This window comes from Bubalus bubalis, chromosome 18 (assembly GCF_019923935.1).
Source record: "Bubalus bubalis isolate 160015118507 breed Murrah chromosome 18, NDDB_SH_1, whole genome shotgun sequence".
NCBI lineage: Eukaryota > Metazoa > Chordata > Mammalia > Artiodactyla > Bovidae > Bubalus > Bubalus bubalis.
Genome location: NC_059174.1, coordinates 5501065 through 5524283, shown reverse-complemented (window position 1 = coordinate 5524283; position 23219 = coordinate 5501065). Strand labels below are relative to the sequence as shown.

At 46.4% G+C, this 23219-nt stretch overlaps 1 protein-coding gene across 2 annotated transcripts in view; it reads right to left on the bottom strand.

Moving 5' to 3' along the window:
- WWOX (WW domain containing oxidoreductase) overlaps window positions 1-23219 on the bottom strand; it is a 917133-nt gene that overhangs the window by 346586 nt on the left and 547328 nt on the right. Inside the window, exon 9 of one of the 2 annotated variants that reach the window (XM_025269787.3) lies at window positions 20662-21173. The exons of the other annotated variant lie outside the window; for it this stretch is intronic. Coding sequence (XP_025125572.3) covers window positions 21117-21173 — 57 coding nt within the window. The 3' untranslated portion in view covers window positions 20662-21116. Of the gene's footprint in view, window positions 1-20661; window positions 21174-23219 lie in introns of those variants that run through there. 2 annotated transcript variants of the gene reach the window in all.

Sequence of the window (23219 nt, the reverse complement as noted above, 5' to 3'; positions counted from 1 at the left end):
GCGTTCCTGGGGGTTGCAGGAGGAAGCCGGGAGAAGACGGAGCCCTTCTGAGCAGGGCCCCTGTGCCTGCACTCTGGCGCCGCCGCCCTGACGCCCACGGAGTGCGGGACTTAACGGGGCTGAGTTTGAGCTTCTTTGTTGACATAATTAGCGCTGGCTCCGAGCACGAGGTTTCATGGCCAACTTGGCGTGGGCTTGTGAGTTTTGATTGGCAAATTTGAAGCAAAGTTCAGCCAAGTTCTGTATCTATTTTGCACTGGGCCGAACGCACATCTAAAAAAGCCAACTCTTCCGATAGGTTTTCAGTTTTATGGTCGTGGGGAGCTGAAGATATTAGCTCTTTAAGTGGACAAATGCTTCTGGCAGGCCAGGCCGCGCTCGGAGGAGGAGAAATGCCTGTGGGTTCCTCTGAAAATTAATGTAATAAGATGCATTAATCAGAATTCTATCAAGTCTCCACACTTGGCCTGGGCTTAAGAGGCAATACTTTGAAATTGCAGTTTGGCTAAGCTTCCCTATTCTTTGCAAATCAGAATTGAAAAAGAAGGAAGAAAGAAAAGAAACAGAGCTAATGTTTAAGAAAAACCAGCAATGGGAAAAAGGTATAAACAGCCCCTTTAGCTCCACTAGGGGCCGCAGAGGACTCTGAACGATTTGACCATTGCCATTTCCCCAGAGTTACTCCACGCTGGCATCAGAGAGGTTGGGTCAGACCCCCAAGTTGCTCAGAACTGGTTTGGACCATTGTCTTGGGTCCAGGCTGTTTGCTAGCCAGTTTCTGGCTGACAATAACCTATTGCAGGACTTGCAGTGGCATCTTGGCTGTTTCTTATCCTCAAATATTTGTAACCAGGGAATGAAAAATTTTGGAAGTTAAAACAGATTGACGCAGACCGGCACGTTGGCACTGGGTGACTTTTGCCTCAAATGTTACCTTCTTGGGAACCCAAAGAACAGCGAGCTGCAGACTCAGAGCCAATACCAATTTCTCCCCAGCAACTCGATGTTTTTAGGTGACACTTTACAATTTAAAGTGACATACCAGTGCCCTGAACATTTGTACTACATTTTGGCTGTGCTTTTAACGGGACATAGCTACATCTGTATTTACTATTATAATTCAGTACCCAAGAGATGAATATTTTTAAAGACAAAGGGCCAGGCTTTTGTAGAAACATTTTTTTCCCTTTTATAAAAAAAAAAAAGTGGCTCCTTTTTGTCTGGTAGACTTTAGTAATTGGCAGGATTTTGAGTAAGCTCTTTTAAGAGCCCTCCATTTCTATTTTCACATTAAACACACTTGCAGTATCTATTAAAAGCACAAATACTGAAGCGCACACCAGGACTGCCAATGAACTTACACGTGGAGGCCGTGCGATATCAGGAGAGACGACGTGAGCCTTGGTATAGCTTGATTTCTTAGGGATCTCGGAGTCGGAAAAGAAGAGGGTGCCTCTTTCTTCTGCCTCTTGGACCCGGCCAGTGTCCCCTGTTTTACATCAACTCTATATCCAAGGTTTTTATCAGAAGGGGTCAAGTTCAGGATTTCATCACAGCAACAAATGCTGGCTTCTGCTTTTACCTCGGGGAGTATTTCCACTAAAGCCTGGGGGACTCTACTCGGGAGAGGCAGAACAGATGCGTGGATGTTTCTGCCCGGTTCCAGCTGAGACCCCGAGCTGTACGGGTCGAGGATGATGGAGTAACAACCCAGGAATGACGCGTGAGGTCACCCAGGGGACCTAGGAACATCTGGGAAAGAGCGGGGCCAGGGTGTGGGCTGGGGCAGGGGCCTCCGGACCCTGAAGGGACCTTCAAAGTCATTCTCAAGGTGATGCGCGGGCCCTGACTGAGCCAGACATGCATGCGGACTTGCAGGCGGCCACGCAGGAGACGAGGGTCATTTAACACAGGCAGTCAGGGCGGCCAGCAACTGCCCTTGGCCTCGGACTGACAGTCGCACATGGAGCTCTTTAGCTCCTTTTCCAGATTTCTTTAAAAAAAAAAAAAAAAAAAAAAACACAGGAAGGACAGGGAGGATGCAAGCCCGGGGGAAAAGACGGGGCCAGAACTCAGCGGAAGTCTTCTCTCAGCGCCTCTCCCGCCCCCAGGGATGGGTGTTTCGGATGGAAGCTGATGCACTAGACAAGGAAAGGGTCCTGATTTGAGATCTCAGACCATCTCTATGGGTCGGGGTCCTTCAGGGGCACAGAGGCACACTCCAAGTGGTCATCTGAGGAGCGCTTGATAAAAGTGCTCTTTGCAAAGGTAGGTGTCAGATCACAGGAACCGGTGAGGTTTCGAGCAGCGTCCTGGGTTTAGTAACAGTAGGAAGAGCTCCCTAGCCCTGCCAGCTGAAACTGGAGGCAGGCGGCCCCCACACGCCCTGCAGGGAGTGAGCCTGGGGACCAAATAGCCGCGCCTTGCTTTGTCTGCATTCTTACTGGTGCACAGCATCTCGAGATCTGGCCTGAGGATGAGGGCAGCACAGGCCGCTGAGGTCAGCCTCCCGGGACACTGGGGCAGGGCTGGGGGAACTGAAGGGGATGAAGACAATCAGGGCAGAAACCACATGCTGGAGGGCCATTGGGGGCCTCAAGGGCCTAACTGCCTGGGCAAATGAGAGGTCAAGTCCAAGCTCATTGTCCACATTCCCCAACTTCAACCAGGGACCTTGGCTGTGACGCCTTATATGCTAACCAGCTACATTAGGTGTTATATCAAAGCAGAAAAATTTCCCCTGAAATATCTGATTTGGAAACCCTAACCTAGATGTCTTCTCTGGTTTCCTCCAAGTTTGTGGTGCGTGATTCCATAGAACAGAGCACAGCCCATGGAGCGTGCACCTCCGGACCACGCGTGTTAGCAAAGAGCACAGGTGCTTTTTACTCCAAACCAAGGCTGCCACCCCTTCTGCTTGGTGCATACTGTGAGAATCCAACATTCTGGAGTAGAGGCTTAATTAAATTTTTTTTTTTTCTTTTTCCAAGAAAAGTTACCACATCTTGCCATTTTATTTTACGGCAGGACACAGGAGATCTGAAGTACAGGGGAAAAATACATACCAATTTTTTGAACATAGCTCCTTCAAGTTCAAGTGGAAAATGATTGAAGATTTTTTAAGAAAAGAGAGAGATTTCCACAGGAGGATTAAAAAAAGGAAAAAGAGAGATAGGGGAGATCCAACTCCAGAAAGGAGAGAAATGATTGCCTGAAAGACACGCGAATGAAAGGCATGTCGTTGCTGAAGCTCTCCAGGAGAAATGGCGAGGTGGCTTCAGGGTGACTGGCCCTGGCTGCCGGGGAGGGTCCAGCTGAGTTCTTGATTTCTCTGATGGCACTTTGCTGGGCACAGACAGCTGAAGCCTGCGTGCAAGGGCTGTGTTCTTCAGGGCAGATCTTCAACCCAGAAGACAAAAGAAAACCTCCGGGGGTGTGGTGGGGTGGGGGGTGTCTAAAGCCAGGGAGATGTGACAAGATGCAGGCTGGAGGGGGCAGGGCCGCCTCCGGGAGGGGAGGGGGCAGCCGCTACCTCTCCTAATCGAGATTAATGGCTCGCTCAGGCGAGCGGCTGCAAACCTGCCAAATGTGCTGACCGCCTGAAATTAGCAGAGGTGGTGACTAAGGAAGGAAGGAAAAATGTACACCGCACCGGGCCTGAGTGAGCCTCACTCACTCTGGTCTGACATATGACAAATGGAATTAACGGCGACACAGAGAGCACAACAAGTCTTAGAGAGCACACGCCGAGGGGATGTGATTGATCTCCAAGGAGGCTTCGGCGGTAGTTGATGAGACCTTGGGAGCACGATAGATGCCCGCGTTTGCACAAGTACCCCCCTACCCGGCCCAAATCCCACTCACACACATGCAGTACAGCCGGGCACGCACGGCTGTGTGGGCTCAGTCACGTCTCTTTTAACCGGGACAAAGTGAGTGTCCCCAGAAATGAGAACGGATCATCCTGGACTCCGGCGAAACTCGCCTGGAGCATCACACTCCATTCCGGTCACCACCTTATAAAAATGTTATTAATCAAACACCTGAGCGGGATGAGGAAACGCACAGAGGCTGATTCTCAGACTTAAAAGTCTAAGCGCCCTTAAAAGGGCTGCATTTGTACAGCTTAGGGGGGAAGAAAACAGAAGGGGAAAGAACAGGAGAAAAAAATTCCATGAAAAGTATTTAGGACCTGAAATACTTGTGGGGAAGATCAATCTATGACGGCAAAATAGCAAAAGTCAGAGGCGATATTAAAGGTAAATGTGAGTAGCTGAATATTTTATTCAAAAAACCGATTATAGAGAACAAAAGATATATACACAAATTGTAACCAAACCCAAACAAAAACACAAACCAATGGCAAAAAACTCACCAACATCTCGGTGCTTTCCTGTGACATGATGGAAATAATAGACTAGCATCAATGTACCCTCTGCGGTAGATTCCCTAATTGTGTTTCTCTCTGAAATTCATGGTAATATTCTTACATTTGATTTTTTTTTCCCCCTCCATTTCTAAAGGCAAATTCAATGGTGAGTCAAAATCTTTTAAAAAAATAGATGCCTTTAAGAAAAACCATACGGAATGATGGTATTTTCTCCTATCTTATGATTGCGATAAACTGCACAGGAAGGTTTTGTTTCATTCTGAGACCTGTTAGCTACCACTGACTCCGATTAGTGCCTTTGGATAAGAATTTTTTTTTTTTTCTTTTCCTTTTTAACATATTTTTTTTTAAGAAGTTGAGATTACAAGAAAACATAAGATTACAAGAAAACATAAAACCTGTCATTCTGAATCCATGTCAACGGCAGGGTCTCGTAACCAGAAGCACCAAGAGATGCGGCTGAACAGTGACGTCCCCCCTCCACAGTGAGGTATTAACCAGACAGCCCTCCCTGGGAGACGGACAGCCGTGCTTCCCAGTCAGGACATCCCGCTCCATCTACGTTGCCAAGCACTGACGCCACTGCATGTTGGGCCCTGCGCTGGCTGGGGGCCTGGGGTTCAAAGAGGACGAGACCAGTCCCTTTCACAAGGACCTGACTGTCTCCCGGTGGAAATGATGGCTTGGATGCTGTTATAACAACTACTATTTGTTCAGTCATTACTGCATAAATTCTTTACAGGCTTCTTTAAATCACTATGCTTTAAAAGGCCTATGCATTCCTCAAAACAAGGTAAGTCATTATCCTAATGAGTCAAAGGAGACCATATAAAAGCTTATGTCACCTGACTGATTCTTTTCAGACTGATGTTTGTGTCCTCCCCAAATTCATATACTTTAGTCCTAACCCCACAATGTGATGGTATTCAGAGGTGGGGCCTCAGGGGAGTGATTGGGTTTAGAGGAGGTCATAAAGGTGGAGCCCTCACAGTGGGATTAGCATCCTTCTGGAAGAGACAGAGAAACCAGAGCTCTCCCTCACCATCACACAATGACACAGAGAGAAGGCGGCCGTCTGCAAGCCACAAAGAGAGCCCTTGCCAGGAAGTGAATCTGCCTGCACGCTGGGCTTGGATTTCCAGCCTCCAGAACTGTGGGAAGTTCATGGCTGTTGTTGAAGCCACCCGTCTATGGTGCTTTGTTACAGAAGCCTGAGCTAAGCCACCAAGAGGACACTTAGGAAGCAGAGTCAAGATTCAAACCCAGTTGGCTTGACTCTACCGCATCATAAAAGTTTAGAGGATATAGACATAAAGAAAGGAGAGGAGGAGGGGAGGAAGGGAGGGAGGAAGCAAGGGAAAGAAGGAAGGAAGGAAAGAATGGAAGAAAAAGTAGCAGATTCTGGGAACCTACACAACAGTGGCTTCTAAATGGCATTCTAGTTACATGAATGCACCAGGAAATTTAACTCCCCAAAGTGGGAATTCTGACCCAAGGAGAATCACAGAGAAGATGGATGGCCATGAATTGATCAGCAATGGCAGAGTTCTTGAAAAACACATACCTTGGGAACTTCCCTTGGTCCGGTGGTTGGGAGTCCACCTGCCAATGCAGGGAATGTGGGTTTCATCCCTGGTCTGTGAGGATCCCACAACCTTGGGGCAACTATGCAAGTGTGCCCACAACCGTTGACCCTGTGCTCCTAGAGCCCGCGTGCCACAACTGTGGAAGCCTCTGCACCCAGAGACTGTGCTCCTCAGCAAGAGAAGCCACTGCAGCGAGAAGCCCGCGCCCCACAGCTCGAGAAAGCCAGGTGCAGCAGCGAAGACCCAGCACAGACAAAAATAAATCAATTAACATAAAAACATCTTAAAAGATAAATACTTTGCATGAATGTACATGTGCATATGTGTGCACGTAGGTATGTTCCAACTCACGGCGTCACAGAACACTAATTTTCCCAAATTAGTGGGAATCTGTGGATTACCAAAGTGCCTTCAAACTTTTTATTAACCGACTGTTCCCATGCAATCCTCTGTAGTTCAAAAGATGTGAGAAGCCAAATCTTCACAGCAACACACTGCTTGCTTTTTCCTGTCAACACAAACCTCTGAAATACGCTACAAGTTACTGAAGACCACGGGGGCCCCTCTACGTGTCCCCGGTTCACCAAATAAGCTCCAGGCATCAGAAGGTCTGCCTGTGATCTGTCCACGTGTGTGGATGCAAAGTCTAGGCAGCCCGCATCACTGTCTCTTCTGGCTTTATGACAAAATGACTGAGCACTTGTCTTTTTGGATCTTGGGCTGTCATTTGTCTTTTTCTATGGAGTTTTGTTTTTTCTTTTTTTTCTTCCTTCCTGCATAAGATGATTTATCTCCGAAAAGAAAGTCTTAATCTAGTTATTCCTTCAGAGGAGAGCAAATCTAGTTTACATCTGTCTCCACCTTCCTCCACACTTGATATTACAGCCTGCTTCAGTCAGGATTAGGCAGGCTGAACAATTAGAACCGAACGTGCTGTTGAGCAGGCAAGAGTCAGTCGGGAGGAACCGCTGAAGGTAAAGGTCCCCACTGACGCAGAATGCGGCAGCCACGCGGAGGTGGGCTACAAATGCGTTTTGCCAACACGTGTGCCTCCAGGAGCCCTGGGTGATAAGGCGGTTCCCCTAATACGTTGCGGGGGTGTCTTCTATGCCGACAAGTCAATGGCTTGTTATGAACTGCCAGCAGTTGCCAGTCTCAGATAGGGAAAACATCTGTGTGCATACCAATGTGCTAGCTAGCTATATGCAGCGAGGGCGTGATGGGGCAGACCCTTCTGTGTCTTAGTGAAGTGAAAGTCGCTCAGTGGTGTCCGACTCTTTGCAACCCCATGGACTGTATAGTGGCCAGAGTACTGGAGTGGGTAGCCTTTCCCTTCTCCAGGGGATCTTCCCAGCGCAGGGATGGAACCCAGGTCTCCTACACTGCAGGCGGATTCTTTAGCAGCTGAGCTGCCAGGGAAGCCCTCTGTGTGTCAGGTGGGCTGCTATTTTTAACAGATCGAGGTGGACACTGCAAATTGGATGGGAATAAAGGTGCTTTCCCATAGGAACTTCTGGCCTTACAGCACGATTTTGAAAACTAGAGGTGGTGGGAACCTGAAGCCCTGAATGGAAGTATCAGACGACTACCTAATAAAGCTGTGTGCGAGTCCCCCTTCCTAACACTCAACTCGTTGCTTAAAGGTTCTGGAAATCTGCATAAGGGCAGAGGGATTACCTGGTAGCAAAGGAAACTCTTTCCCTCTAGAACAGCGGTCCCCAGCCTCCAGGATCTAATGCCTGCTGATTTGAGGTGGAGCTGACACAATAATAGAAATAAACTGCACACCAAGTGCAGCACACTTGAATCATCCTGCAATCACTCCCCACCCCAGTCCATGGAAAAACTGCCTTCCATGAAACCGGTCCCTGGTGTCAGCAAGGTCGGGGACCGCTCCTCTGGAAGGCCTGCATTTTACTGCTTCTCTGGTGCTATGACGTTCGCTGGATGAACAGGATACCATGGGACCCGGAGGGGAGACGTGCCTTGAGGGGGCTGAGTGTGGGCTGCTGACCTGGGGAAGCGGGCAAGCTGACGTCCACGTGTGACAGAGCTACTGCACGTGGCGGACACCCCTCAGGACGACCACCCGGGAGTTCACGGGGACTCCCTGTGGGGCACCTGGATGCACAGCCTCCATCACGCCTTCCTTCCTCCAAGAACGTGGCTTCACAGCTGCGGCGCAAAGGAAGCCGAGGCAGCCTGTTAGCTGACCCTCGTGTTCTCTCTCTAGAAGGCACCTGGAAGCAGCGGGAGAGAGAGCCCTTTGGTACTGGATTAAATCCCTTGGGTTCCTGCAACACTGATGGGAGGATGCAAAGAAAGCAAGGCGTCCAAGTGCAAATGGAAGGAAGGTAGGAGCAGTGAGCAGGGCACCAGGGAAGTCAGGATTGGGGGGGGGGGCTTTAGCCACCAATCTGAAAATCAATACTGCACTTCACCTCCTTCAGACCTGCCAGGGAAACTAATCGTATCAACGACAATAAAAACATTTTCATTCAAAAGATTATTTTTTTCCCCTTCCTAGAATATCGTGTGGATTTGTTTAGATCCTTGTTGGCTTTGCTTTGGTTTCTATCCCCACCCCCTGCCCCACCAACACCTGATTTGTAGAAACATTCTGCTGAGACTTCCATTTCATGTAAAGGATGCATGGTCTAAAGCACTCCGTCCAAGAGAAGCATGTATGCATTTTCTTCTCTGCCTTGAGACAGCCTCTGAGATGGGAATGGGGGAAAGGCTCCTTCTGTGTAAGGAACACCATGCATCCAAAGTGCTCCATGGCGTCCGGGGCTCATTAGCTATAGTTAGTACGAAGCCTGTGACCCATGGGGCCATAAAACCCCCCATAATAATTCATCGGGTCCTGAGAGTTCTCCTAAGTACATTTAGATCAGATGCGTGACATTTCCCCCTAACGGTGGCATTGGCTAATAGCCTAACGGAACGGAGACGGCTCCACCATGCCACACAACTATACCATGTGTGTTCCAACTGAGTGGCCTATGGGGGAGGTCGACGGGTGGACAGAGAAGAGAAGTGTAGGCAGGTGGTCAGGACCACATACAAGGGCACCGGGAAAATGAGACTCTCTGAGCCTCAGTGGACTTATTTTTTAAGTACAGAAATTATTGTGTTAATCACTCAGTCGTGTCCAACTCTTTGTGACCCCATGAACTACAGCCCACCAGGCTCCTCTGTCCATGGATTTCTCCAGGCAAGATTACTGAGGTAAGTTGCCATTTCCTTCTCCAAGAAAAATTATTAGTGACCACTGATTTTTCCCTGGGTCAGGAAGATCCCCTGGAGAAGGAAATGGCAACCCACTCCAGTACTCTTGCCTGGAAAATCCCATGGACGGAGGAGCTTGGTGGGCTACAGTCCATGGGGTCACAAAGAGTTGGACACGACTGAGCGACTTCACTTTCACTTTACTTAGGTCTGCTGGGAAGATGACATGGGATACACGGCTCCAAGCCAGAAATGAGAAGCGGTGGCTTGTTAGCCTCTTGGAAGCTCACATTTAAATCAAGGATGCACGGGTGAGGATATCTGCTTCCCACATCCACGGATCGATGTCAGCCTCCTTCCCCTGCTGGACGCCAACCCTTCCAGCAGGAGAACACCTTTCAGGACGTCAAGCATTCACAGACACCTATGCCTTTAGTAACCACTGACTAAAGTATGTAACGGTCAAATGCTGCTTATCAATTCAATAATGCTTGAAAACAGGTTTCCACTTTCCACATCACAACAGCTTTCCCCCACATCTGAAAACTGTTTGCACCTACATGCAAGATCTGACTCCCCATAGAATTCGACACTGGTGACATCCATGGATTTGAAGCAGCCTTAGAGTAACTCCTGGATGCCAAGGGCATCCACAGCCCAGGGAGATGAATCCCTGCTCTCAAGGAGGACCACAGGTTTGGGGTCTTCACAAGTGTCTAAGAAGAAAGAGATTTAGAGAGGAAAGCAGAGGGGATGATCCCGAGTCTGAATTTCATGGGTGCTTAAAAAAAAAAACAACAAAAAAAACACAACTGTGGAGGAATTGCTGTAGGGAGTCCAGGCTGGTTGGGCCCAGGCTCTAGAAAGTTCTCCAAATGGGAGAAGGCAGTACCTTTTGATGACATGTAGGACACTGGGAGAAGATGGAGCATTTGAGCTGGCTGATTTTAATTCTGAAATGAATATAGGAAGAAAAACAATGGAGAAAGGACTTTTAGAGCAGTGCTGTCCGCTGAACCTTTCTGCAGAGATACGTGTGTGTGTGAGTGTGTTTGTGCACTTAGGTGCTCAGTTGTGTGACTCTTTGTGACCCCATGGACTGTAGTCTGCCAGTTTCCCCTATCTGTGGGATTCTCCAGGCCAGAATACTGGAGTGGGGTAGCCATTCCCTTCTCCAGGGGATCTTTCCAACCCAGGGACTGAACCCAGCTCTCCTGCATTGCAGGCGGGTTCTTTACCATCTGAGCCACCAGGGAAGCCCCAGATGAAAATGTCCTATCTTATATCTGTACTGCCCAATATGGTCACCGCACTGAGCACTTGTAACGTGGCCAGTGCAACTGATGGAGTGACTTTTAAATTCTTTATATAATTTAATTCATTTAATTAACTACAGGTGGCTCGTGGCTACTGCAGTTATAAAGTTTGGGACCTGTTTGAAGAGATCCTGATTATATGAGAGGAAGCTCTCTTTCAGAAAATCTGCTAAAGGCTGTTATGTTAAAAGCTGGCATTCTACAACCTAAGGAAATATGTCTTACTAGGGGTCATAAAACGCTTCAAGGTAAAATTGAGTTGCCCTACCCTGTGGCACTCCGCTTTGGCCGTGCTGGAATCGGGCTTTCGCTCCTGTTACTAATTAGAAACAGTGTAGAAACAGAAACATGTAAAATCAACCTGAGCCCTGAATGCTGAAGCTGTCTTTTTTTTAACATGGCCTCATGATTCAACGATTAATGGACCTTAAAACAATCATAAAGCATCAAGGTCCCTGCTCAAGCTTAGAAGAACAGAATAGGTTTACTTCTGCTCCAGTCCTCTTGCTTTAAATTCATGGGGTGTCATCGGGCTTTGTAAACACTTTTAACTATCTTGACATTGTCGTATGAGATGCCGTTAATCTGTTTCCTCCCTGACCTTCGCCTGCCAGCGGCAGGTTGCGACTCGGTGGGAAATTCACGAAAACAGCAAGGATGTACTCGGTGACACCGATGAGGACACAATAAACCTAAACGACAGCTACATGGCGCAGACGCTGACCCAGTACACTGACTCACCCGAGATTTGCCGAGCATCCAGTTTACACCACGCACTCGGCGGACACGCGCACGTGTTATCTGCACAATCTTCAGCACGAAGGCGTGGGTCAGCACGGCCGTCTCCCACTTTCCAGATGAGCACACTGAGGCCCATTCGTGCAGTGAGCGACACAGGGGCAGGGGCGGGATTCAAAACCAAGTTTTCTGACTCCCAGATAGTGCTTTGGCCGGTACACTGCTTCAGCATACTAACCTTTCGCCTATGATCTATGGTGGGCTGCATTTTTCTAAAATGGCCGCAGCATTATTTCCACCCTGTCTTCCAAGATCCCTGCCCCAACTGCCCCAGCAAGAGGTGGAATCTATTTCCTCTTCCTAGAAGCCTACCAAGGCTTTGGTGACTTCCTGGACAAACAGAAATGCAGATAAACCAACCTATGTGACTTCCGTGGCTAGGGCACAGAAGGCAGCACAGAGGCAGCTTGGCTCTCTCTTGGGATCCTGACTCTCAGAACCCTGATGCCATATTGTGAGGGAGCACAGGCTACACAGAGCCATGTGTGGGTGCTCCAGTCAACAGGCAGGAGCACCCCTGCCCCGGGATTCATGGGGGAATCAGAGGGCCCCAGATCCCAGCTTTCAAGCTGCCCAGTTGATGCCAACTGGACCAAGGTATTCCTCCCACACTAAGTCGCTTCAGTGGCGTCTGACTCTTTGTGACCCCAAACCTGCCGAAACCACAGACTCCCGAATGTATAAATGCTATCATTTTAAACTGCGGCATTTTGGTGTGGCTGGTTATATATTAATTACTGGAAAATGGTCAGACTTTAATGAATCTCTACAGATAGGCAAATGGATGAATTCCCTCAGCAAAGACATCCGATGGTGAGATGATGAGTTCCCATGAAAGAAAGTCTGGGAGGAAAAGGATAAAGATCTGGAAGTCATATTATATACCCAGGAATTAAATGGAACATTTGAAAAAAGAAAAGACAAGATGCCTAATGAACACATTGCAAAGCTTAGATTTATGGGATTGTAAGTTTATTGCTATGACTGCAAAGATCTATCCAGAGTCTCAAATGGCTTTGGACTAATTTGTTAGTTGGGCTCTGAAAAACTTCTTGGTTTCAGTGAATCTTCCACTTCCAGCCCTTGGGGGCTTCAAGACAGCACAATGTGCGCAAGATGAGACACATGCTGCTGGAATGCTAGGGAAGGGATCCAACGAGGCGGGACAACATCCTATTATTTCTGTATTCACAGATGCTGAAACAGTTTTGGGAGGGATTGAAAGAAAACCGGAAATCCACAGTTAAAGGGGGCTGTCAAATCATGATGGTGACTTCTACTGGACACTCACACATTTTGTCAAAATGAGAGGTTGTTTGTGTCTTCATGGTGAATAACCTGGACTTCAACTTCGAACTTACCACTATCTGCACACCCTTGAGGTGTGCCGACTATGTCATCTTGTGGTCCACCAGCCGGAAATGCTGGTGGACTAAGTAGTACTCCAGTTCAGCTCAGTCGCTCAGTCATGTCCGACTCTCTGCGACCCCATGAACTGCAGCATGCCAGGCCTCCCTGTCCATCACCAACTCCCGGAGTTCACCCAAACTCATGTCCATTGAGTCGGTGATGCCATCCAGCCATCTCATCCTCTGTTGTCCCCTTCTCCCCCTGCCCCCAATCCCTCCCCGCATCAGAGTCTTTTCCAATGAGTCAACTCTTCGCATGAGGTGGCCAAAGTACTGGAGTTTCAGCTTTGGCATCATTCCTTCCAAAGAAATCCCAGGGTTGATCTCCTTCAGAATGGACTGGTTGGATCTCCTTGCAGTCCAAGGGACTCTCAAGAGTCTTCTCCAACACCACAGTTCAAAAGCATCAATTCTTCGGAGTTCAGCTTTCTTTTTTTTTTTTTTTTTTTTCAGCTTTCTTTATAGTCCAACTCTCCCATCCGTACATGACCACTGGAAAAACCATAGCCTGACTAGACAGACATTTGTTGGCAAAGTAATGTCTCTGCTTTTCAATATACTATCTAGGTTGGTCATAACTTTCCTTCCAAGGAGTAAGCGTCTTTTAATTTCATGGCTGCAGTCACCATCTGCAGTGATTTTGGAGCCCAGAAAAATAAAGTCTTACACTGTTTCCAGTGTTTCCCCATCTATTTGCCCTGAAGTGATGGGACCAGATGCCATGATCTTCGTTTTCTGAATGTTGAGCTTTAAGCCCGCTTTTTCACTCTCCTCTTTCACTTTCATCAAGAGGCTTTTAGTTCCTCTTCACTTTCTGTCACAAGGGTGGTGTCATCTGCATATCTGAGGTGATTGATAGTTCTCCCGGCAATCTTGATTCCAGCTTGTGCTTCTTCCAGACCAGCGTTTCTCATAATGTACTCTGCATGTAAGTTAAATAAGCAGGGTGACAACATACAGCCTTGATGTACTCCTTTTCCTATATGGAACCAGTCTGTTGTTCCATGGCCAGTTCTAACTGTTGCTTCCTGACCTGCATACAAATTTTTCAAGAGGCAGGTCAGGTGGTCTGGTATTCCCATCTCTTTCAGAATTGTCCACAGTTTATTGTGATCCACACAGTCAAAGGCTTTGGCATAGTGAAGAAAGCAGAAATAGATGTTTTTCTGGAACTCGCTTGCTTTTTTGATGATCCAGTGGATGTTGACAATTTGATCTCTGGTTCCTCTGCCTTTTCTAAAACCAGCTTGTACATCTGGAAGTTCACGATTCACATACTGCTGAAGCCTGGCTTGGAGAATTTTGAGCATTACTTTACTAGCATGTGAGATGAGTGCAATTGTGCAGTAGTTCGAGCATTCTTTGGCATTGCCTTTCTTTGGGATTGGAATGAAAACTGACCTTTTCCAGTCCTGTGGCCACTGCTGAGTTTTCCAAATTTGCTGGCATATTGAGTGCAGCACTTTCACAGCGTCATCTTTCAGGATTTGAAATAGCTCAACTGGAATTCCTTCACCTCCACTAGCTTTGTTCGTAGTGATGCTTTCTAAGGAGCATTACGTATTACCTCCAATACATTTTTCCTTTCTGGATGAAGACTCCTTTCTCTATCTCAAACACTTTGCAGTCTATGTCTTACATTTTGATATTTCGACAGCAATCCTCTTAACTTCATTTATATGACCATATACACACATACCTTTTTAGTTTCAAAATATGCTGCCAGTATCAAGAGAAAGAGACACTCTTCATGAGCTTCCCAAATGCAGATGGAAACCATCCCTAGGTTTAGGGAGCAATATTTAAATCTTTTAGGAGCTGTGACTTTTGAAGAAATTTAGATTAATTGGGTTGCTTTTAAAACCTGTAGTACCACTGCGGTAACATCCTTAGAATCACAGAACGCCTAAGGCATAAACAGGGTGTTTTTTTCTCCTCCGTTTTTTATTGTTGGCTGTGAATTTTCTATGCGCACCTGTACTACCAAGGTAACTTTTGCTATAAACAGCATTTTAAAATTATCACATAAAAAACTATCAAGCACTAAATTAGAAAAAAACAGAAATTTGAAAGTGATAGTTAAATTTATGAAGCAGTTCTGCTACACTCAAAGGCTCATTGCTTGACATGTTAAAAAAAAAAAAAAAAAAAAAAAAGACAAGCTGTGGGGAAAGGCCTGGGTATGAATTTGTCTGCAGTGGGAGAACTGCAATCCACACCAGGCTGCAAATGAGAGCCAGGCACAGCACACACGCGCCTCGGATGTGCACTTGTTTGCATGACTAATGGAGACAATATTAAAAGTCTTTTCTCATCATTTCGATTCTTTCATTTTTTATTTTTTTCTATTTGGCTGAGTGCCTTTTTTTTTTTTTTGCTACCTCTAAGAGCTGTTAATTTTGCTCGCTGCCGAGCAAAAGTCAAAGTCAGAGTCTAAACAGCTTGTAATGAGTTTTCAATGGCCCATCTCAATGAAATTGAGGGCAAAGACCAGGCAGCTCAGGCAATGTCAGCCCTCGGAATTTATTAGCAAGGGTGAGCTGTGTTCGGGGAAGGCGCACAAAGGAGGGACTTGAGCTCCTAGGCTCTTCAAGAGACCCCCAGCCCTGATTAAAAAGTGGCGACCGCGGACCTGTCGGCCACCAGCCGCCCCTGACACGGGGTCACGCCTGCTTGGGAGATGAAGGAGAGAGAGCTGTCTTTCGAGAAGAGTTTCCATCTTGTGGTGATGTGGTTACTGCTCTCTGTCCTCTGCATCTGGTCCACAAAGAAGGAGATGCTACACTGTTGCTCAAGAAACACACACACAGACACACACAGACACACAGACACACACACCTGTCTCAATCCGCTGATGGCGATTTAGGCAAAAGGAGGCAGCATTCAATTTCGAGTTCTCTTATTTATTCAATTCTGTTTAAGTTTCCCTGTCGCCCCCATTTCCAATAGATCCCTTCTGACTTTACCTCCAGGAAAACCCTTTAGAATCCCGTAATGCTTTTCTGCATGAACACAAAATCTCCATATAAAACAGAATTCTGCATGAGCCTGACAAATAAATTCCGTGCTTTTGAGAGTGGAGATCAATTTTGACAACAGCTTCTTCAGCCAAGAGAAAGGCACTGCAAAGCCACTAAACTTACATGCTGGAGCAAGGTGGTGGCTTGAAGGGGGGTGGCACCTTAGTTCTGCATGGCCACACATTTTTATTTAAGGAGGAATCTATGGGGCTATGTAAAAGGGCTATGCACCCTGTGAAAGGAATAAATTAGGACTGTTGGATCCTCCAAGAAAATGTTTTCCAGTATTTAATATTAAATGATGATTTTTTTTCTCTTTTTACAGAGCACCTGCTCAATGCCAGCCTCCACAGTGTGAGGCGCCAGGATTCTACGGCAGGCCTGGTGATAAAAGTCAACTCATCTCTTTCCCCACTCATTCACTGCTTCATCCACTCATTTATTGGTTCTGAACATCACTATACTCCCAAATATTTAAATAGGTAGGTGCTGAGAACAAAGTTACGGACTAGGTTGGGGGTGGGGGGTGGGAGAGGAACTGTATGGTCTCCATTCTCAAGCTAAATTACACTCTAGCAGCAAAGAAAGTTCCAGACTAATACAGTGGGTTTCCAAAGCCTTCCACAGGTCACTAGCTTCCGGTTTATTTGAACAGCCATGTTTTCCCAGCATTCACTGGTTCCCTTGCATTTACAGAGCTACCCTCCCTCTCTGTACTACATCATGCCACATCCCACAGCATCGCTGGGAATATTAACATACACTAAAGGACTTACACAGAGCCTGCATGACAATGTGCTGTATGCATTCAATAAACATCAGCCCCTCTAAACCCTGGCCGCCACCCCCCTGCCAAACCTGCTGTTTTTTGTGCATAATGTGAAAGTCAAAGTGTCAGTCGCTCAGTTGTGTCCGGCTCTTTGGGACCCGTGGGCTGTAGCCTGCCAGTCTTCTCTGTCCATGGGATTTCCCAGGCAAGAGCACTGGAGTGGGTTTGCCATGCCCTCCTCCAGGGGATCCTCCCGACCCAGGGATTGAACCCAGGTCTCCCACATTGCAGGCAGGTTCTTCACCGTCTGAGTCATAACATACATGTATAGACCACTGTGTCTGGTCTAAGCGTGAGAACCGCTCCTCGGCACACCCTCAGCCATTTTCACCACGACGATGCTGCTGAATAACAAGGACAGTGAGGAGCAAGTGGCCGAAGCAGTGTTCTGTGAGCCAGACTCCAAGGCAGGCCCTGTGCACACACTACCTCATTAAATTCTCACTGAACCTACAAGTCAGGCACTATTTTTCTCCTGTTTTGCTGATAAAAGGTTGACAGGGGTTAAGTGATCTTTTTACCCCAAATCACAAAACCAGAGCCTTTCAGATCAGGGGAATCTGACTTCAAAAACATACAAGATCACAAAACCCTGTTTAGACCGTAAATCCCGGGCAGCTTTAATCTTTTCAGTGGAAACTGAAATGTCCCTCTGTCGGAAAGTGAGATGAGATTGATCCAGACACACGAAGGCGGGGGCGGGGCTGAGGGCCTGTGCCCGTGTTCATAAGAGGTCTGCACCCTAAACTCACCACCCACTTTAAAACTGCAGGGAACTGTGTGCAGAGACAGAGTGAAATGGCAGAAAGGGCACCTGCCAAGGGAGAGTTCAAGAACTCCCCCTCCCCCAGTTAAAACCCAGGTTCCTTGCCAATTTCAACTGCATTCAAATGCTGGTAACTCTCCTCAGAAGAAGTGTTTTTAAAAAATGAGAAAGAAAGAGAAAAGCATATACAACTGCCCAGAAAATGGTAGCATGGGAGAAATCAACTGTCACCCAGGGCAAAATTTCCGCTTACAATTTTTGTGTTTTACAAAACTGCCCTTAGAGAGCTTGCTGCCTTGAGGTTTATATTAGAGAACGCCTCGCTACAATGTTCTAAATGATCAGACTGTTCAAGAAGAAAAAAAAAGTCAAGTGAGGGCAGGGAAGGGAAAAAAAATAATGTCATCTTTGGAGAACTTTGCTATGATTGTAACAAATCTGATCTAGACTTTGACACATGGACCTTAACCAACAAAGCTTTTGTGTTTTTGAATATCTCTCCCATTCTCAAAAGTGACCTGAAATCAGGAGAATTCCCACATGTACCGCACCCCAAATGTCTGCAGTGGAATCTTAGCTGTCTCTGACTTGTGCTCTGATTACCCGCTTATGTTGCAAAACATTTACCACAGGAAGCAAACGACAGACCCTCTGACAGTCTCTGAATGGGGATGCGTGTCACAGGCCAGTTCTGACTGTATGTGCCTGACTGGTCTGCATTCCTCCAGTTTCTTAGGAGAAGGAAGAAGCTGAGAGTAACAGCCTCTTCCAGGGGTGGTTTTCACACTGTCTAGAGGTTACTACGGAATCAGAATCTGCTCACATCACTCCATCTGGTCACCGCTTTCCAAGTAACATCTCAGAGCAACGCATCTGCCTTTCTCCTGAAAGCGCATGGCCTGTGTTGAATGGAAAGTCTGGCCCTTCCCTGCAATTCCTCGGAAATACCCTGGCTGAAGAGCCCGACTTCTTCCTTTGCTACGGAACAGTGAACATTTATACAATCATTAAAATCGCATCTACCGCCATATTTTTTCTCCTTCTCAGTTTTAATACATTTTTATAATTGCATTGAAGATATTCTAACCCTGTTTTTAGTGCAAAGATAAAATTTATGAACCGTGGCAAACGTATCATGTCAGAGCCAAAACGGAGGAGAACAATGTGCATGGCGAAACCCGAGCGTTGGTTCCCTTCTGCCACTTTAATGAGGAGGAGAGGAGAATCAATCCCAACTCCAATGCCTGAAATCCGGGCGTGGGGGGAGGTTCCCAACTCCTGCTCCAAAGCTGGGATGCACTTCAAGGAAATGCATTCATTCACACAAAAATTCTTCTTTAGTTACGCTTGGAGCTGGAACTGTGATTGACATGTATTTACAATTCTTCTGTGGGGTGTAATTCTGTCGACACAACCAAAGTTATCTCACTAGATTTGTTCTCTCAATGACTCATCCACTTCTCCCCTTCTCTTCTTCACGTTTCCTTTAACATGCGTGTCCAGAGAATGTAAAGAGATGGAGCAGAATGGGGCGGCAGAAAGACCAGTGAGGACGCGCTAGAGAACTCGGGGTTCAGGGCTCTGTTGGGTCAACCGGGAGCTGGGTGACCTTGAACTGTTTCCTTCATCTCTCTGGGCTTTTGCTCCCCTCACCTACATAAAAAAGGATTTGGAGTGGATTTATGAGCTCTACAGTGAGATGTCACAAAGAGATTATCTAAAATAATACAAAACACCTCCAGCTTTCAAGACTGTATCACTGGTGAGAAAATCACGTTTAAAAGAAAATCTGCCTCGCTGAAGAGTTCTAACAAATTCAGCAATCACATGTGTGGGAATGTGTGTCTGCAAACCCAGATGGACACCAGGAAATTAAAAAAAAAAGGTTTTTGTAAGCATTCGCCCTGGGGTTTTCATTCCTCCTGGTAGAGGGTACCCTGGCCATGAACTCTCCGGTTAAAAAAAAAAAAAAAGAGTCAGAAGACTCACTCCAGATGAACTTTTCTGCACTGCTTCCCTTTTTCTTTAGAAACAGACTTTTCCGTATTTTCAGCCTTTACCTAATAGCCTTGAAGAAGACACCAACGTGGGGGGCCATGATGAAGTGGAGGTAATGTAGACAATTTAAAAACACTTATTGTGACAAAACGGATTGGCGAGGTGGGGGCCATACAAGCGCACATAAATGAAATGCATCCCACTGGAAAAGCATTTTGCTCACACTGTCATTTACGGCTCCTGAATTAATAGACCAGGAAAGACATCACCGGCCCCAACAAAATGCCGTAAAACCACTGGCAGCGAGTGGTGTCTCAAACTTTAATTCCCCTGGGGAGAAAAGGACACTGCCTAATCTGTATGCAGTTCTGACATTGGCCACATCTGATATGGAACATTAGCTTCTAAGCCTCTCAATAGACTAGTGTCCTTCAGTTTATATTACTTTATGTTAATAGTAGAAAAATTACACACAACATCATTTATCATTGTTATACTCTGCTGTACATCCCATAGCTTATTTTAATATATTTATTTACCCCTGAGACGGTAAGAAATTAAAAATATATATGTATCGAGAAAAACCTATAGAGAGAATCACTGTAAATCTCTTTAAGAAACAAAGTGACAAACTGCTCCCCCCTCTCCGAAAAAAAAAAAAAAAAAAAAAAAGAAAAAACCTCCCTTGATGGGGAAAATATATGGCTAAGCCTGGGAATGATAAGGTGCTTTCTGCCTAAGGACGCAAGTACAGGCTGTACAGTGATTCCAGGGCATGACTACCTAACAGAAAGGGGCATATTATGATAACATACCTTTTGTTCCCTCATCTCTCAGTTTTTGTTTTTTTTTTCTTTCATTTGTCGATTACATCCTTGGGTCCCTCTCGTACTGTTATTAGCTTTTTTGGACATTTGACCTCTAGCCAGAGAAAGGCAAGATTTTTTTTTCCCCCTGCTTTGAAACGCTGTGTCAATCTGAACCTGATGCTCACTTTTTCTGAACCAGATTCCACAAGCACCGGGCAGAACCTCCGTTTGGATTTAAAATGGCAACGGCGTCCTTGCCTTCAGTGGCTTAACTTCTGCAAAGTGGTTTTGCCGGATGTTACGGAGACAATGCCGTGGAGTTACAGGAGTGCCAGTCTTGCTGGTACCTTGTTTGGGTTCCGGATTAAGCTCCATCCATCTTTTCTTATGGAATGTGGGCAAGTCACCCATCTCTCTGGACCTCAGTTTCCTCAGAAAGGAGAGAAGAAGACTGGACTTAAAAAAACCAAGATTCCCTCAAAGAGTCAGGGATTTGGGGGTGGGGTGGGGGGTGCTGTTGACTTTTCTATGACACTATTTGCTCTTCACCCCTGTCTCATGAAGCCGGACAGATGTTCCCAGTTTTCAGATGAGCCAGCAGGAGCTCAGGAAAATTGACTAAGGGGGTCCTAGGCTGGAGCAGCAGAATCAAGAGTAAATGGGGGTGGGGCACGCTCTCTCACTGGGCTGAATACCTCTACCAACGTGGTCATCACCATGCACCCACTTCAGGGATTCGGGGAAATGAGCATAAGCTTGTGGCTGTCAGGGCCGCCTAAAAAATATCTGATTTTTATTTGTTTTTTGCCATGTTGACAGTTAAGAACAAAAATGCACACTGAGTAACGCATGGCTATACAACATATTCTTCTAATTTTGTCTTCCTCTTCAGGTGGGGAGGGTCTATTTTGAGACAACTGCTTCCTTTTGGCCGGCACTCCTGGTTACAAGGAACTTTCATGAATTATGTTGAGTCATCCTCAGCCAACACCATCCATGGGCAGGTACAATTTCTCCAATCCTGTTGATCAGTAAATTTAAGACAGAGATGCTCACTGCATAGCCCAAGCTGACCCAGCAAAGGACGGCTGAGTGGCCAAGCAGGGAACTGAAAGCGCAGTTCTGGCCCCCAGCCCAGGCAGTGCTCTTTCTGAAACACAAAATGACACTAATCAACAGATATATTTGTGATGAATATGGACAATAATTAATTTTTCCCAAGAGGAAAAAAAAAAAAAAAAAGCAATATAGTAAGTAATCAACACCAGAGAGCCAGGCAGAGGCAGCAATCAGTCTGCAAAAACATTTCTCTTGTCTATCAAAGGCATACTGGACTACATTTCCCAGACTGCCTTGCAGTTGGTGACCACATGACTGGGTTCTGGCCAATGGAAAGAAGGTAGACGTGATCTCACCACTTCTAGGCTTGGCCCACTAAAAACCTTCTAGGAGCCTTGTTCTTTACCTTCCTCTTCCTAAAATCTGGATTTTGAGGATCTAGCAGAGAATTTGGAGGCTCTATGGTCAGACCACACCCAAATGTCAAAGCCCGGGTCCCTGAATCACCGTGTGGGACGCCAGCTGCTGCATGTCTGTACTGTGTGAACTATACTATGCTGTGTGAACAAGAAATCAACTTCAGTTCCAGCAACTAGTTGTTGAAGCAGTTAGCCAATCCCAATTAAAGAAGAAGGTTCCAGAAAAGATGCAAAGAGTGTTCTTGAACTGATAGCCCTGGGTCGGGAAGATCCCCGGGAGGAGGAAATGGCAACACACTCCAGTATTCTTCCCTAGGAAAATCCCATGGACAGAGGAGCCTGGCAGGCTACAGTCCATGGGGTCACAAAGAGCTGGACATGACTAAGCACGCATGCATGCACACATCACTAGCCCTTCAGAGCCATTCCATCGCCAGCCTCAAGTATTCACCATCCACGCTTTGAGCACGCACCAGCAGCACTGTCCTGGAGGCTCCTGGATCCTGAAGGTTTAAACATTCATAACAGGTTCTTTGTCTTAGCTTAGACGTCACCTGATTTTCTTGTTCATCAAGTGTCTTTCATTTTACTCACTTACTTGAACCTCACGTTTTTGCATTCATTTGACAATAACAAGGATGATGATGATGATGATGATGACAGTAATAGCCAGCATTTATTGGGCACTTACTGTATGCCGGCCACTCAACTAGATACTTCATGCACCATGCTTCACTCTATCCTCAAATATATTAAACAAATGTCATTATAGTCCTTATTTTACAGATAAGAAAATAGAGGTTTAGGAACATAAAGGTCGTGCCCACTAGACTATATCCCCAGGGCCTAGTGCAATGCAGGTTGTGTATTCATGGAATCAAAGAATGACAACTCAAGATCATGCCAGGAAATTAATGTGCATTGGCAGTGAGGCTTGGTGTTCTCAGATGGTATTTTTCCAGAAATCTGCGAGGAAAATTGTACCTCAAATTCTTTTTTTAGATTCAGGAAGACTGAGAAGTGTCCTAAAATCCCAAGTTTGATGTCCAAGACCTTGTAAGTACTCACTCCATCAAGACCCATTTTGGAGAAAACTCTGCTGCAGTCCAAGAGTGGCCCTTGGAATTGAAAGGCTTCCATTCCCCATCTGTACTCAGCCACAGAGTGGTACAGAGCCAACTTTCAGGGCCAGATTGCTGGACTTAAGACCCTCTACCTGAGGTCATGGGTAAGTTAACTAAAGTGTTTAGGGCCCTTGTATGTAGAAAGAGACTATCTGTCAAGTGTGAATGGCACACTGTCTGGAAAGTGCTCAGCATGCTCTCCGGCATCTTTCGAGCACGCAGCAAATTCAGGCTCCTCTCACCACCGTCAGCAGCATCACCGCTGCCTTCACCACCATCGGCACCGTCATTCAAAGAGCGTTCTCCTTAACCAGCAACACACAAAACGGGCTGACTGGAGAAACAGCCAGCTTGAAGACATCAACTCCTATTATTTACAGATTTCTCAAATGCTTATATGACGACGATGAATTAAATAATGAACTGCGGAGATGTGCAGTATGCCAGGCGAAGAGTTAATACGCA